The following is a 15,569-nucleotide window of genomic DNA, read 5'->3' as shown; positions in this document are numbered from 1 at the left end:
TGTCCTAAACTGCCGAGATAATCACACAAGCGTGCCGTGGCTGGACGTCCACTAATGACACGTCCGATAGGCCTACGCAAACGAATGACTCATTTTAACTATTTACTTTAATGAATAGTTAAAACAACTGACCTGTCCAACACTGAACTCACGAGACCTCTGAATCTGTGTATAAAAAAATCGGTAGGCTAACCTTAACCTAACTATAGATTAGTTAACATTTAGCTCGTAACAAACTGCACTTCTACAGCATTGTTAATGTCAATGTCAATATTTAGAGAGTCTGTATATATGGCCCACTATGTGTTGTTGTAGCCATTAAATAAGCGCATTTTGTTTAATTTTTGTAAAAATATTATAATGTTATTTTTTTAGATGCTGATTATGAAAATTGAACAGCATTAGTAAGATGCGCCCCTCAGCACCTGCTTTAAAATTATCTGGCGCCGCCCCTGCTCGAGTTGTCCTAGACGCGACTCGGCGCTTCTCGTCCGTTGTGCGACCCTTGCTGCTTGTGAAAAGTTTTTTTTTTTTTTTTTTTTTTTTTACATTTTGCACCCATGTAGTGCATGTTCTGAAATTAAAATAAACATTGCCCTGATACACACACATCGTTGTTAAGGTTTTTTTTTAGTCAGAGAACGAAGAGAGAGCTACGTAGCTTTTTTTTTCTTTTTCTTTTTTTTCCGTTTCCTCCAACCCCCGTTTTGAGTCGCCGGATCCACCCCCCCTCTACGCTCCGGGACCTCCCACTTTACAAATTAACCACTGCTTTCAATATAGGCTAAACGTTTTCTCTGCTGACAGACTCACTCATAAAGACATAAAGTCTTTGCCGCCATATAATGGCGAAATAATGTAACTTCAGTTGCTGTTCACAGTCAGTGACTATTTTTTCCAGCGGAAGGAAGGCTTTTAGTGATTGTAGCTACGTCATAAAAAAAGATGCATTGATAGGCCTACACGCTAGCGTCTTGCCTAAAAACCGCCTTCTTCAACCGTGACTTATTCACGATACAGAACAGCCCTTGCTTGAATAATGTTGGAATACAAACAAAAGAATAACGATAAAATAAGATTAAGTCTAATTCACGGCAGAAGTGTGAAAGGTTAATTAAGTGAGAACAATCGCACATTAATTGAGCAGTTCTTATCGCCAGACATTAGACTACAAATGGGTGTTTTTAAAGGGCAATAAAAACTCACGACATGATCTTACAAAATGCTTCAGAAAATGCATAGTTTTTAGAGATATCATCCTCAGATTTGAAATGAAGCATGACCACACTTGTGGCTTCACTTTATTCGTTGTTATACATTCAAATAACATTTGTATAGGCTACATTTAAAAAATAATGCTTATAGATCTGAACAATGGACTCACGCGCCTCAGTGTTTTCTTATTGGTCGTCCACGGCGTACACGACTGTATTGTGGCAAGAGCCGCCCTAAAGCGGCAGCGGTGTGATTTGTCTGTGTGTGTGTGAGAGAGAGAGAGAGAGAGAGAGAGAGAGAGAGAGAGAGAGAGGGAGAGAGAGAGAGAGAGAGAGAGAGAGAGAGAGAGAGAGAGAGAGAGAGAGAGAGAGAGAGAGAGAGAGAGAGGGTACCATTTACAACGACCTTTCCAAATCCAATGGCATGTGAGCGCATTTGTGCGCCTTGAAGCAGATGATACCTGAGCATATAGAATAGGTCTGCGCGTAAGGTTGGCGCTGCGATGCTTCTAAATAGTTTGAAACAGCGCCATGTTAACTGCGATGAAGAAAAACAAGGCAACTGAAAAGTTTAGTTTAGTGATACGGTAGTTCTCAGTCCTGGATAACGACACGAGGAATCTGCGGCTTCTGCGATCATGTTCTGACTCAGCGACGAGGAACAGACGGAGCGGAATGAACCCAGATAGCATACATATCCGGGCCTCATCTGGGCCAATTATGGCACATGTGGCTCAGTTCTGGCAGCGGCAAAGGTTATATGGGCCGTATCTGGCCCACACACATCAAGCCGGTTTTAGTGTGAGACGTGGCATGCTGTGTGTGGGCCAGATCTGGCCCGTGTGCAACAAACCGGCTAAAGTGTTAGTTGTGGCATGCTGTGTGTGGGCCAGATCTGGCCCGTGTGCGACAAACCGGCTAAAGTGTGAGTTGTGGCATGCTGTGTGTGGGCCAGATCTGGCCCGTGTGCGACAAACCGGCTAAAGTGTGAGTTGTGGCATGCTGTGTGTGGGCCAGATCTGGCCCGTGTGCGACAAACCGGCTAAAGTGTGAGTTGTGGCATGCTGTGTGTGGGCCAGATCTGGCCCGTGTGCGACAAACCAGCTAAAGTGTGAGTTGTGGCATGCTGTGTGTGGGCCAGATCTGGCCCGTGTGCGACAAACCGGCTTAAGTGTGAGTTGTGGCATGCTGTGTGTGGGCCAGATCTGGCCCGTGTGCGACAAACTGGCTTAATTGTGAGTCGTGGCATGCTGTGTGTGGGCCAGATCTGTGCGACAAACCAGTTTTAAGATTGTTGTCTGTGGGCGAGATATGATATTTCATTTAGTATGATATTAATGCATGGTTATTAAGTTTTAAAAAGTAAAGGAAAAAGGCTTACTTTTTTTCTTGTCCATTTGTTTTTCTTAGATCTGACAAAGACTCCTTGGATTGAGTCATCCTATCTTTTTCTTAAAATCTGACAGATTTATCTTTAGAAAATTTAGATACTATTCTCTGCTTGAACTTTGACACTGAATTTGAGGAATTCTAGGTAATAGGAGTCATTCTGGTTACCTTGATATGAATAGCTTATTCTAGATTGCTAAGGGCATGTTGTTTATTTGTTAATTTATATATTGGATAATGATGGAAATAAACTAAGATACTGACATGTGCAATGTATACAGCCTTATGAAAAGCAGCAATCAATTAGATCAAAAGTAATCAGAAAATAATTTTTCAATCACCTGCAACATCTGAAATTCAATCAATACTTTTTTGAACTAATGTGGTTTGCACATGCACGCATATTATCTGTTATCTTTGTGGGTACTCTCAATAGACATCTTTAAAGGTGCAGTCTGTAAGAATGTCTGTGAGCTAGTGGTGGAAATAGGTACTGCAGTCCACATTCAAAATATGGGAGATTGTTGTTTACCCCGTCCCCTCTTCCTCAGACTTGACCCTCATGCAGGTTGCCAGTTTAGGTCACGCAACAGGAACGAGCGCAATTGACAATGAAAGCCGAGGAGACTTACTCATAAGTTGATGAGTTGATTTATTATTTATACCCAGCTAACAATGACATGGGGGTCCACCAGCGTTTTTTGGGGAGCACAAAGTCAGCGGCTCGATATGGTTGGACCTAAACCAGGAACTTCCGCCAATAGCTGTGAATTATGAAAAGGTTCCTCCAGTGCGAAAGCCCCTATAATGGTGTTTGTATACCAGTTAAAGGCAGCAATGCACTAATCTGTGCATAATGTCAAAAAAAGAACAGAAGAAGAAATAACAACCTTTAAAAGTCAGAGCATCGACCCAGACTTTGCTTAAGTGGATCAGAGAAGCACAGAGACCGCTTGCATTTTTACCCTTTGACAGTTCCATTACAATAAAGGTAAGCTATCAGGCAAGCAATATGGTTGCATGTTAAAAATTTACAACATGGAAATTCCAAGTTAGAATTAGTAATCTTTTGCAGTGTTTCCTCTGTCTATAATATAACTTAAAAATGACATAATATAACTTCAAGTTCAAGTTATTTTTCAATTTGCAATGCAAGTGCCAAATATATATTTTAATTGTAGTCATTACATGATTACACCTTTTGAGGTTTAAACTAAATGAGCACTTTTGTCCTGCAATGCAGTAATTCTTTGCTGTGTTGGCAAATACTGAGGCCCCAAATAGATATTTTTAGTTTTACTGTAATGCTTGTAATGCATGCACATATCAAGGAATAAATGCGTCTATCATCTACAAGCCACAACACTGGAACTTCCTTTTAACTTTAGATTTTTGTGTGTGTTATTTTTAGAATAAGTGCTTGTGGAAACTGCCTGGAGGTCATCACTGAACAATGGCTTCAATACAGGCCTCCGTACACTGGAGGTGAGGATGTTTCATTTTAAGTTATGGTAGTATTTTTGGGTGACCTAAATGAACAATGTAATTAACGATATCTTGAATTGATAAACAAAAGTCATGTGGGTCAAATCACCTTTATTTATAGAGCATTATACAGATTGTTTCAAAACAGCTAAATCATGCATTTCATGATGCAGTCAGTTCACTCTTTAATGTGTAATTGATGACAGAAATTTTATTTTTGGGTGAACTAACTCTTAAATGGGAATGGCTAAAAGGCAGTGAAGGCAGGACGAATAACACAGCTGATGTTGGGGTCTGAGCACTAGTATCTGTCAGGGTGCTGCCTGTCATAAAGATACATCTATCTCCAAATCATCACCGTGACCCAGTTTCTACTGCCATTGTTGAGGAAAGAATTGTAATCGACAATCTTTAGAACCCACCTCAAGCAATTTGCCTCCTGTTTGAGCTGCCACTTGGATTACTGCAATGAGATCAGAAAAGAAAACTAAAACTTTTTAAAATTGAATTACATAAACCAGTGCCAACTTGCGTGCTGACTAAACTGTGCCATAGTTAAGCTTATGCTACTGTTACACTGTTAAGGCTACAATTAGAACACCCTAAATCAGTTGTTTTTGCTTTGTTTCAAAATGGTTCTAAAAAATGCATCTGCTTGTTGAAGTCACATATATAAAATGTAGTCCTTCCTCCCAAAATGGTAAAAGATGAATATGCGAGAGAGCCACGGTTTACAGATATGACAGCACAGATATGGCTGAGCATCTCTTCAGCAAACTGCGGCAAATGAAACTGAAAGTTCAGTTCACATCCTGAAGCTCAACACACAGTTGTCTTCATTAAAAGTAGGAACAAGCTCTTACCAGTGCTGATGCCACTTTAAAAATTAGCTATAATGATAAATAAAATGCAACTTCGTGAATGTGAATTTACATATAGCGTGGGAATTAAATATTACATTTATATTATATTTGCGGAGATGCAGTTTTGTTGCCAAGTATAAGTGGAACACTTAAAAAAAGTAAAGAAGTCAGTAAAAATACATGAATGATCAGGTGTAAAATCTGTTCTTCAAAGTCTAATTTAAGCCTGAAAACAATGACAAATCTGAAACAAATTTCATGAGAAATTAAAGAATTTCTGTACTATTTCTGTGTTAGCATTCTGAATTAAATGTTTGTGTATTTATGCATGTGGGGGAACAACATTTTCTGAATAGGAAACTTTAAAATGGCACTTTATGACAAAAAGATAGCAGACCCCTGTTGTTGAACAATTTAAAAATAGTTAACTTAAATTTGCACTGTCACTACCTTATTTTGTGTGTATTTGTAAATGTGATGAATGGAACCTTTTTTTTTATCAATTTATAATGGTTGTGTGAAGTGCTTAAGTGGAGTAAAACATCTTTTAAGGCAATCAGTTTGCATTTTTTTAACAAGATGTTTAATTAGATAAAACTGAAATTCCAAGTTGCAGAGAATATTACATTATTTAGCTCAACTTACACATCACTAACTAAGCATTTGTTACAGCATTATATTCTTTCATTTTAAGTTTAAGGCAATCACTTTGCATGTTTTTTTTGAGGGAGGTTAACGAATTGCAATTTATTGTGTAAAAGAGTCTGAAAGCACAGAATAAAATAAAAAATAGTGAGATGGGCTTATGACAAACAAAAGCAAAGTAGTTTTAGGTTGAATGTAAAAACAATACAAAATCATGGTGGATGTGAAATTTTGCATATGACTCAAATGAGTTTTAAACTAAAGAAATAAACGAGATTTAAATGTTTTGCCTCAGTGTTTATTGTCCTGATTCTTTACATTTATAAACTATGTAAGTGAGGCCTGTCTGTATGGGTGACTATCCTTTCCCAGGATTTTCAATAGGCCTACAAGTAAACAATAAATTAAAAATAGAGTTGGACTATGTCAGAAACATGCAAATTTACGGCCTCTCCTTCAGTCTATTAACCACAGTTTTATTATATTATTAATAATTGAATGCCAGGTTGATTTAACAAGATATGATGGGTGATGACACACATTTTACATATGTATAAATATTAAAATATATCAACTTTGCTATCAAAGTCGCGTGCAAAGCCCGCGAAATAGCTTGTTAGCGAGTATAAAAGCTGAAGTCTGTGGCCAGCGCGTGCAAACAGCCGGACTGCCGACTCCCTGCTGAGAGGACTGATAACTTTGAGTTTTCTGGAGGTAAGTACTTTAATTATTCGATATACTTTACTTAATAATGATAATAACAATAAAGTATATATATATAACAAAACTATTAATATCCTCACAGAAGCGAAAGGGAACTAAATTCGTTAAACATAAGTTGACGTTGAAGCGCGCCCACTTCTCAGACAGCGCGTGAACACTGCTCAAGCACCCATTGAAATGGCCGATAACTCACGGGAAAATACGATATTCTCTATTAATTTTAACCTCACAGCGGGCCCATGTTATCATTATATCTGCCTGAGAAGTTTTCCTTTGTAGCAAGATGATATTTTTGAGAGCATTAAGTCCTGTAAAAATTCAGGGCTTTTCGAGATAGCAGCTAAATGTTTGAAGTTTTCACCATGACAACGCCCTTTCCTGACTGACATTGACTGGATGACAATTCGGCACTCTTATAGAAATATGATTTGATCAATTTGATTTTGTTGTAATAAATTCACATTTTAAGACAAATTTGGGTTTTTAAATAAGAATTCGACGTTCTGTTATGACTTATGAGACATGCATCCGTTTTATTCATGTCCACTGAAAACACCGGGACTTGCTTGTCAGGCATTTTAGGAGACACAAGTGAATAGGAAAGAAATGCTACATTAATATTTCTATGAAATATGAGATATTATGAAAACGTTGTCAATTTATAACTCATTATAGCTACCATAAAAAAGCTAAAAAAAAAAATATTATACATTATTATTCAAATTAGAGACAATACGTTGCATATAGCTGCTAATGGAAAACCCCATTTTTGGCCATGTTTACACACATATTAAGTAATAAAGTAATAATTTATCAAATCATTCTCTAATAGCATACCATCTTTGTACAAATTGTTGTGCATAGTTTGGTTCAGGTGGAGCTGTTGAAGTCCTGAAAACCCTTACATGAAACACCTGTTAAATGTGGGCACTAGTATGCACACAAAATGCATTTTACAATATAAACATATTCTAAATATCTTTTTCACTGTGTTAGCATAAGTTATAGAAATAAAAAATTGCCTGGTATTCTGTTCTGTAATTTAAGTCCTTGGAGTTTATAGGACATAAAATGTGTCACCATTTGCTTCTTATACTCTAAATAATGTAAAGATGTATATATAAAAACTTTTTTTCCCTTATGGGTCTCAGGAGGATATTGGTTAGGTCTTAAAATTACAGCAACCTTAGACACCTGGTGGTGTGTGTCATAAATGTTAATTAAACAAGCAAAGTAAACACTGGTATTCGGTATGAACTGGTATACAGCCCAGCATAACAAGAATTTCTCCTTCAACTAAGCAAAAAAGCCCCAACAGCATTCATGACTCAGGCAGTTTGTTCTTAGGTTAAATGTGGCCAACACACCACTAAAAGGACAACATTATCAATGACTTAACATAATTCACAATCAAAAGCTAAGAAAACACAATTCCAACAGCTTTCCAAAAAGTGGGCAACACATGCTCGACTATGTCTCTCCCTTTCGCCATCGCGCTTGCGTGTCCAGTTAGGGTGGAACAACCTGTGAGAAATGGGACAGGAGGGGAGACAGCGGAAACAATGGAGGAAGAGAAACACACACACTTCTTTCTTTTTTTTTTCTTTCTTTTTTTGCATTCCAAGTAATACCAATCAAACTGCAGTCAGGTTGTTTTGATTAAATACTAATAACTTATTATTATAAATTATAAAGTTCATTGAAAGTATGTTTATATATATATATATTTTAGCAAAAGCAGATAACTCAAACAATCTTTTTTGTTGTTGTTGTTGTTGTAGGAGCAAAAGCAGGTAACTCCACGTTTCATGTTTCAGATTTAAATAAAACAAATAAATTGCTACATAATAAAACACTTGGTTAATCAACAAGCCTGTCAGATTGAAATTTTAAATGAATGTAAATCTTAATGTATCTTGCAGCACAGGGTGAAGTCAGTATACATTAACAACGATTTGAGACAAATATAAATGTAAATTTAATATAAAACCATGTAAATGACGATGTGGCCCGGCAGGATTTTTGAACAGGATCCTGAACTTCTGGACGCTGTAACGAATGTTATTATTGATGAAAAATTTCTTCTATTCAGTATCTGTTCAGTCATGTTTCTTCTTTTTTTCCATTTTGCTTTTGTGTCAACAGCAGCTAAATAACCCCCAAAAGCTCTTTTAAGAGCTCTTTCAACCTCGTTCAACCATTAAGCGTCTTTTTTCATGTAAGTATATTTTTGAGACACTTTAGTATTTGGGATTCAATTCTTTAAAGCTACATCATCAGCCATGTCAGTTTGAGATGTTTCCCTTATTATCTTAGCTGTCCATGTTAATGTTTATTTATCTGCCTTTACCAGTTCAAAATTGTGACTGATTGAAAATTATCTGCAAAGATGAGAAACATGGGCATAATTCATGCAGTTTCTTGTGTCACTATAATATTTTGCTAGTCAATAAATGAATAAATAAAAATCCATATGATCTTGTACCACAATTTGATTCATCAATAATTATTTTTCTTTGACTTCTGCACGTCTATAAATACAGACATAATATTTGATATTACAGTAGACAGTCATTTCTTATTTTACCAATTTTTCTTGTCTGAAAACAGATAATTGTCATTGTGGTGAGCAGGACGAGGCTGAGGGTGTGAGAGAATGGCGTGAGGCTGGTGGGTGATTGTTAATGAGCAACATGCAGGTGTCACTCATCAGTAATCACCGGCCTCCAGCTGTTCTCTCAAAGCCCTCAGCCTCGTCCTGCTCACCACAGTCATCATTTGCTGTAAGATGTTTATAAGCACATTCTTAGTTTCACTTTAGATTTTTTTAGATTATATTAGATTGATTTGCAGCATACATGCCTCATTCAACATTTTGGACTACTGTAGTGGTTAACTGTAATATAATCTTTTTATTGTTTCCTTTTTTAGATTTTGCATCATCCTCCACTGTGACTTTTTTTTTTTTTCTAACCATCCCTTATTTCAACTAAGGTAAGTTATCTTTTTTTAAGCATCACTTAAAGGTGTTAACAGTTGTCTGTAGTTATTTTCTCCTTAGTGCTTATGTACTTGTCATGGAAGCATAAATGAATTTATTATATTAAACAGAACTTTTAACAAGGCGAATTAGACTGATGACATGGTATACCTGTGTTGTTACACAAATAAAAGGTCTTTGGATTTTCCCCTTACTTTTAAAACGAATGCTTAATTCGTGGCTCATTATTATTATTATTATTATTATTATTATTAATGAAAACACATCAACAATAAAGATTGTAGAATGCTAAATTCGCTTATATCTAACATTAATAAAGCAAACTTTAAATGTAATATTAGCCCTAGAGCAGAAAAAGTTAATACATTTAAAGGCCGTGTTGCAGGTTAACCACCACTGTCGATTAATGGGTACATAAATCACTCAAGATATGTATATCATTTTTAAAATGTCTCAAAAACGGTCTTAAAGACCAGTTTTTTACATTTTTAGTATTAACAGGGGTTTTTTTTTACGCAATTGCTTGTGTGGGCGGTGCCGTCCCATGGAAACTGCATTGGAAAGCTTGTGCTGTAGGGAAGTGAATGCGTTTTGGTCGCTGGTCGAGGAGCTCACCCCGCGACCAGATATGACGTGCCTCACTATTGTCAATCTACCTACTATATATTTCTATTTATCTATCTAGCTGCTAGCTATCTATGCTAATGTTATGCTATCTGGCTGTCTGCCTTTCTCTCTCTATACTAGCCTGTCTGTCTGTCTGTCTGTCTGTCACTCTCAATGTTCTCAAGGCGGTTTTTGGTAAATTCTCTCCCCAAGGTGACATAATGCAATGCATTGTGGGGGAAAAGGAGAATCGTTGCAAACCGCTGTAAAATAGTACCTTTTTAAAACTACACTACACGGAAAGCCCACTAAAAAAAATCTAGTGCAGTTGTTTCACCCATACTGTCTATGGTTTCAGTCATAGACTGTAAAAAAAGATGGACAACGCCCCTTTCGCTCTGTTCCATTGGTCAGAAGTGAAGCCGCCAGTGTCCCGATATGGCGCTGGCATCTTGGGACTTAAATCTGCGCAGTCGTGAGCCGGAAGTAAAGCCGCTAAATCAAGGCCCCGCCCCCACTCTCGCTGAATCAATCGCAAGCACACGCTCCTGCACTTTTTAAATTAATTATAGAAATTTATATTTTGAATTTAAAGCTCCAATCTCCTCAGTCCTCCGATGATCCCGAAAAAAAAGTCTGTTGGTGCTTCAGTGACTACTTCGCTCAGAGAACCTGTCAATCACAGCTGTCAATCATGACCTCACACCACCACATCAAATAACTAACTAAAAACAAACTTATTTTAAAAACAAACTCTTGAACTTATTTCAGCATGATAAAAACTACAGTAAATGATAGAAACCACATTTGGAAAAACGATATTTGAAGTGTAATTTAATTTAGTTGGTCTAACGTAATGACCTATACTAGGACCGGCCACCGGGGGGCTTCGCTTTTCAGGGCTTGTGGTGCACGCTTGGTTTCAGCATGTATTTTTTTCTTTCTTTCAGATATTGTTTTTGCAATTTTCATTTTAAATGTCAGGATGTATACTGCTGCTGTTCTACCAAACTCTGGCTCCTTTGACCCATCTGTAAATACCTGTAATACAGAATAATACTCTTTACTTATATATTGTTTAATCACTATGTCATTTGATATGTTTATTTATTGATAGTAAATTATGACAGAATTTTTAGGTGAACTATTCCTTTAATTTATTAATTTGCTGTCCTAATCTGCTGTTTCTCTCTCATTATAGGGTAGTGAACATCCTGAGCTTGAACTCATTAGGAATATTCCTTGCATATTTTATTTGTGACTCAGTATATGGTTCACTAGTGATGAATTACAATGAACGCAGCAATCTTAGGAAAAGGGCCCTCAAAAGAGTTGACACTTTTCTTAAATCAGTGGATCATGAGGTGTATGACCATACTGATAATCTTAACAACTCTCCTGTTAGCATTCCTCTTGGTGGCATTCCCTTTGACTGCAGACCTTCAGATTTGAATCCTACTTGCATCTCTGTTAGTGAGAATACAAACAGCAGCTATGATTGTAGCAGTACTGGTGAAACAAACGATAAAAGTGATCTCAGAAGCAGCATTACTGACTGGGCACTTCGTTTTGGTGTATCTCTCATTGCACTTTCTGCTTTATTGGCAATTCTTAGAGTGCATTTACCATTCCTGCCAAAAGATGGAAGGTCACTGTTAAAGACGAAAACGGAGTACAATGTGGAGATGATTGCCGGTGGATCTTTCCACTATTTTGGTATTATCAATGCTTTCAGAAACACGTTGAGAAGTGTATGTTCTCGTTTTACAGATGGGCACACATTTAACATGCAGCTAAATTTTGACGGCCTCCCACTTTTCAAAAGTTCTTCAGTTCAACTTTGGCCTATTCTTGGCATGTTCAAAGGTCTATCTAAGAAACCTGTTGTTGTAGGTTTGTTTTGTGGGACCACTAAGCCAAAAAATCTGTCTGACTATCTCAGTCACTTAGTTTGTGAGTTGCAGAGTTTAAGAAGAGGTTTTGTTTTTGGTGGCAAGACTTTCTTTGTCAAGGTAACATCTATCATGTGTGACGCTCCAGCACGAGCCTTTATCAAAGGTATAAAATCTCACACAGGCTACTACGGCTGTGACAAATGTCAGCAGAAAGGTTCCTATGTGAAACACCGCATGACATTTCCTGAGAACAATGCCTCCTGTAGAACAGATGAAGCTTTTCGACTGGGATTAGATGAGGAACACCATCTAACACTCTGTCCTCTTCTAGAAACCGACATTGACATGGTAACTGGTTTTCCTCATGATTACATGCACCTTGTGTGTTTGGGTGTAGTGAGACGTCTAACGGATCTGTGGTGTGGTGCAGTGGGCCCCCTGCGTACAAGGCTTTCGAGCATTCAAGTCTTGGGTATCTCTGAGAGACTGGTAGCATTGAAGGAGTTCATTCCAGCAGAATTTGCCAGAAAGCCTAGGGCTCTCAGTGAGAGACTTCGTTGGAAGGCAACTGAATTCCGTCAACTGTTGTTGTACACAGGCCCGGTTGTTTTAAAGAGTGTGTTGCCTCGCCAGGTTTATGAGAACTTTATGCTGTTGTCTGTTGCCATCTACATTTTGGCAAATTCAAACTATTGTATCGAAATGAATGATTTGGCTCACTCCTTTTTGGTATCATTTGTTGAGCATTATGGCTTGTTGTATGGCAAAGAGATGGTGGTATACAACATTCATGGCTTGGTACATCTTGCTAGTGATGTAAAAGTGCATGGTCCTTTAGATGGCATATCTGGCTTCCCCTATGAAAACTTTCTTGGTGAGCTTAAGAGATTGGTAAGGAAGCCTCACAATCCACTTGCACAGATAATCCGCAGGTTGTCAGAACAAGAGGAAAGGAATTGTTATTCCACTGATGAAATATCACTAATGTGCCCCCATAAAAATGGACCTGTACCACAAACACTGACAGAAACAGTACATCAGTTCAGACAGCTTACTGTTGATGGTGTCATGCTGCGAATTTCGAGCAAAGATGATTGCATTGCTATTCATGGCAAAGTGATTTCAGTAAAAAACATAATTGCTTATGGGGGTAAAGAGTATGTTATGTTTCAAGAATATAGAGAGAAAGAGGCCTTATACACCTACCCTCTTGACTCCAGAAACATGGGCGTATTCATTGTGTCCAATTTGTCAACAGTGATGCACTTTACTGAGCTCACAAAGCCCTGGCAGAAGTGTGTGAGGTTGCCTCTGGGAGACAAATTTGCAGTCTTCCCTCTGACTCACACATCTTAATATCACCAATTAATGTACATAGTTCTTGAGAAGCAGTAACACCATTTCTGGATTAAATTGTGGGACATGCTTTGTAAGTGGCATTTATATGAATTAGATTTTTTATTTTTTGTATTAATCTAAATTAAGTGTAAAACTCTTTTTTTTCAGACAATGTATCATATCGTAATCTTTGAAACAACAAATGAAGTCGAGGTTGTCCCCCAAAATTGGGTAAGGGACAATATTTGTATGTGGCCTCCATACAAATATGAAGATAGAGTTAAAGCCATAAAATCAATGGTAAAGCCAGGACCATCTTGGACTCCCTTCAAAATCCGGATTATTTTTACTAGAGGTACATATATCCACAGCTTCCATGGGTCAGATTTACTAACAGGTTGCACCAGCATTACCCTCTTTTGGTGTCAGGATTTATTAAAGACACTAAAAAGGCGTGAACAGTTATTTTTGCAGCTGACATTGTTGCATAAGCGTTTGTAAGAGTTCCCTTTCAGACTCATGCAGAATCATTCAGATTAATTTAAATGAATCATGCAAGGCGATTTACTAAGGTTGATGCTAGTCAATTTATTGGTATTTGCACCATTATTTACCTCCCCCAAAAAGGAGATTGAGCCTATTTAGTAAATTTGGCCCTAAGATTCTTTTCTCATTTATTCATTTATTCTTTTAATGTATTTTTTAGTTTGCTTCACAGAAACTTTGTTGTTTATCTATTCAGAAACATATGAAGAAGCTCGCCAAAAACTACCAGAGGCAGAAATAAACACAGACCTTACAGATGTGGACTCGCCCCCCGTGAGAAGAAAAAGACACATGTAAATACAGGACATACAGAGCAGAGTATGGCTGCTGAATGAGGAGAATAAATTGAATAATCTGTTTTTTTTGTGTGTGTTTTTTTTTTTTTTTCATCAGTAAAAGGGCACGTTTTTTCGATGATAGTGAAACTGAGGATGAGGCAAACTTTCCACTTCCAGCAGCGCCAGAAGTGCAAATCAACCCCATCAGGAAATGTAAGATTGGCCAATTTGTGCAACAGTTATAGTTCTATTAATTTGTTTAATTAACACTAGGGCTGTCAGTTAAACGCGTTATTAACGGCGTTAACGCAAACCCATTTTAACGGCGTTAATTTTTTTTATCGCGAGTTTAGCGGTCTTTTTGGCCTAGCAAACCTTGTAGTTTTTTTCACATGCTTTTGCAACAGGGCGCGGCATGCGTTTTGTTGCTTCGTCGACCAAAGCGCAAGCGGATCTAGCTAGACCGGAAACAAAACAACAGTAACGCCACACACACTTGTTTAGGCTTGCGAGCCGGCCAAATAGTAGATTAACGTTAAGTTTTGAGTGGATGACGAGCGCGAGACGCCGAAATGGATGCCAACAAGATTCTGAATGTAAAGTTTACTTTTAAAAAGTTGCCAAATGGTCCCATTGATGAGACCAAAGTGATCTGTGTGTTTTGTCGTTGTGAACTGAGCTATCATCATCGCAGCACGTCCAGTCTGAAACACCACTTGATGATGGCCAAGCACACACACACACACACACACACACACACAAAGCTGATGCGAATTCTCCGCACCCTCATCAATATCAGGACCTCGTCAGTATTTCTTTCACCCTTTTATTGATGGACAGTGTTACATTGAGAGATTATTTGCTCCAAGTGAGAATCTTAGTGTGAAATTGAACACAGTATATGCCAATGTTGTTTTCAATAAAAAATATTTGCACAAAGCAAGCCGATCCACTTTTTCAGGTTGATAAGAGCATTAAAATGAGAAAAAATAATGGGACAAAAAGAAATCAAGAGACATTTAGAATAGATAAAAATGTGCGATTAATCGCTGTAACTATGACATTATTCGCGATTAAATATTTTAAGCGTTTGACAGAACTAACACGTTTGTTTTTTTGTGGATTAATTTAAGGAATACTATCATCAGTTCTGGAAATACAATTTACACAGTGTTTTCAAATACACAGTATTTGAAAACACAGGGCATACGAGTTACAGAGTAGATATGCTTGCCACCGCAGACACATAAAACATCAATTTGATATCAGTTAGACCTAAACTTGCCTCAAAGCTCCTCAACACTGACCTCTCCAATTTCTCCCACTTTTGTCCTGTTCAGGTACCAGCAGAGCAGGGAATTACTCCCAACCACTAGCCAGAGAGGAGGCAGACACTATGAATTGTGAGTATTTGAAAACACAGGGCATACGAGCTACAGAGTAGATATGCTTGCCACCGCACATAGATATATACACTAGATGTCGCCTTGGCTAAGGCAGTTCATTGGAACGAATGCGTCAATAGAGCCGCCATCATGGAACAGGGGAGCCCCTCTTTAATGCATAAACGTCAATGTAGGCAAAGG

General features: G+C 37.8%; 1 protein-coding gene and 1 long non-coding RNA gene across 2 annotated transcripts in view; both read left to right on the top strand.

Moving 5' to 3' along the window:
- The first annotated feature begins 1,559 nt into the window (after nucleotides 1-1,559).
- The window catches only part of LOC130072821 (sodium/potassium/calcium exchanger 3), an 88,148-nt gene continuing 74,138 nt past the window's right edge, over nucleotides 1,560-15,569 (top strand). The window contains exon 1 of the mRNA XM_056238095.1: nucleotides 1,560-1,894. Within this exon, the coding sequence (XP_056094070.1) occupies nucleotides 1,890-1,894 (5 nt within the window). The 5' untranslated portion in view covers nucleotides 1,560-1,889. The remainder of the gene's footprint in view (nucleotides 1,895-15,569) is intronic.
- Nucleotides 12,930-15,388, top strand: LOC130072822 (uncharacterized). The gene is made up of 5 exons (XR_008804177.1): nucleotides 12,930-13,250; nucleotides 13,328-13,514; nucleotides 13,902-13,998; nucleotides 14,099-14,196; nucleotides 15,324-15,388. It is a non-coding gene; the product is annotated as an uncharacterized LOC130072822 (long non-coding RNA).

The sequence above is a fragment of the Rhinichthys klamathensis genome, unplaced genomic scaffold (genome assembly GCF_029890125.1).
Source record: "Rhinichthys klamathensis goyatoka isolate OS25496 unplaced genomic scaffold, OSU_Roscu_1.1 h1tg000508l_1, whole genome shotgun sequence".
NCBI classification, from domain to species: domain Eukaryota; kingdom Metazoa; phylum Chordata; class Actinopteri; order Cypriniformes; family Leuciscidae; genus Rhinichthys; species Rhinichthys klamathensis.
This window is presented reverse-complemented; position numbering and strand designations above follow the sequence as displayed.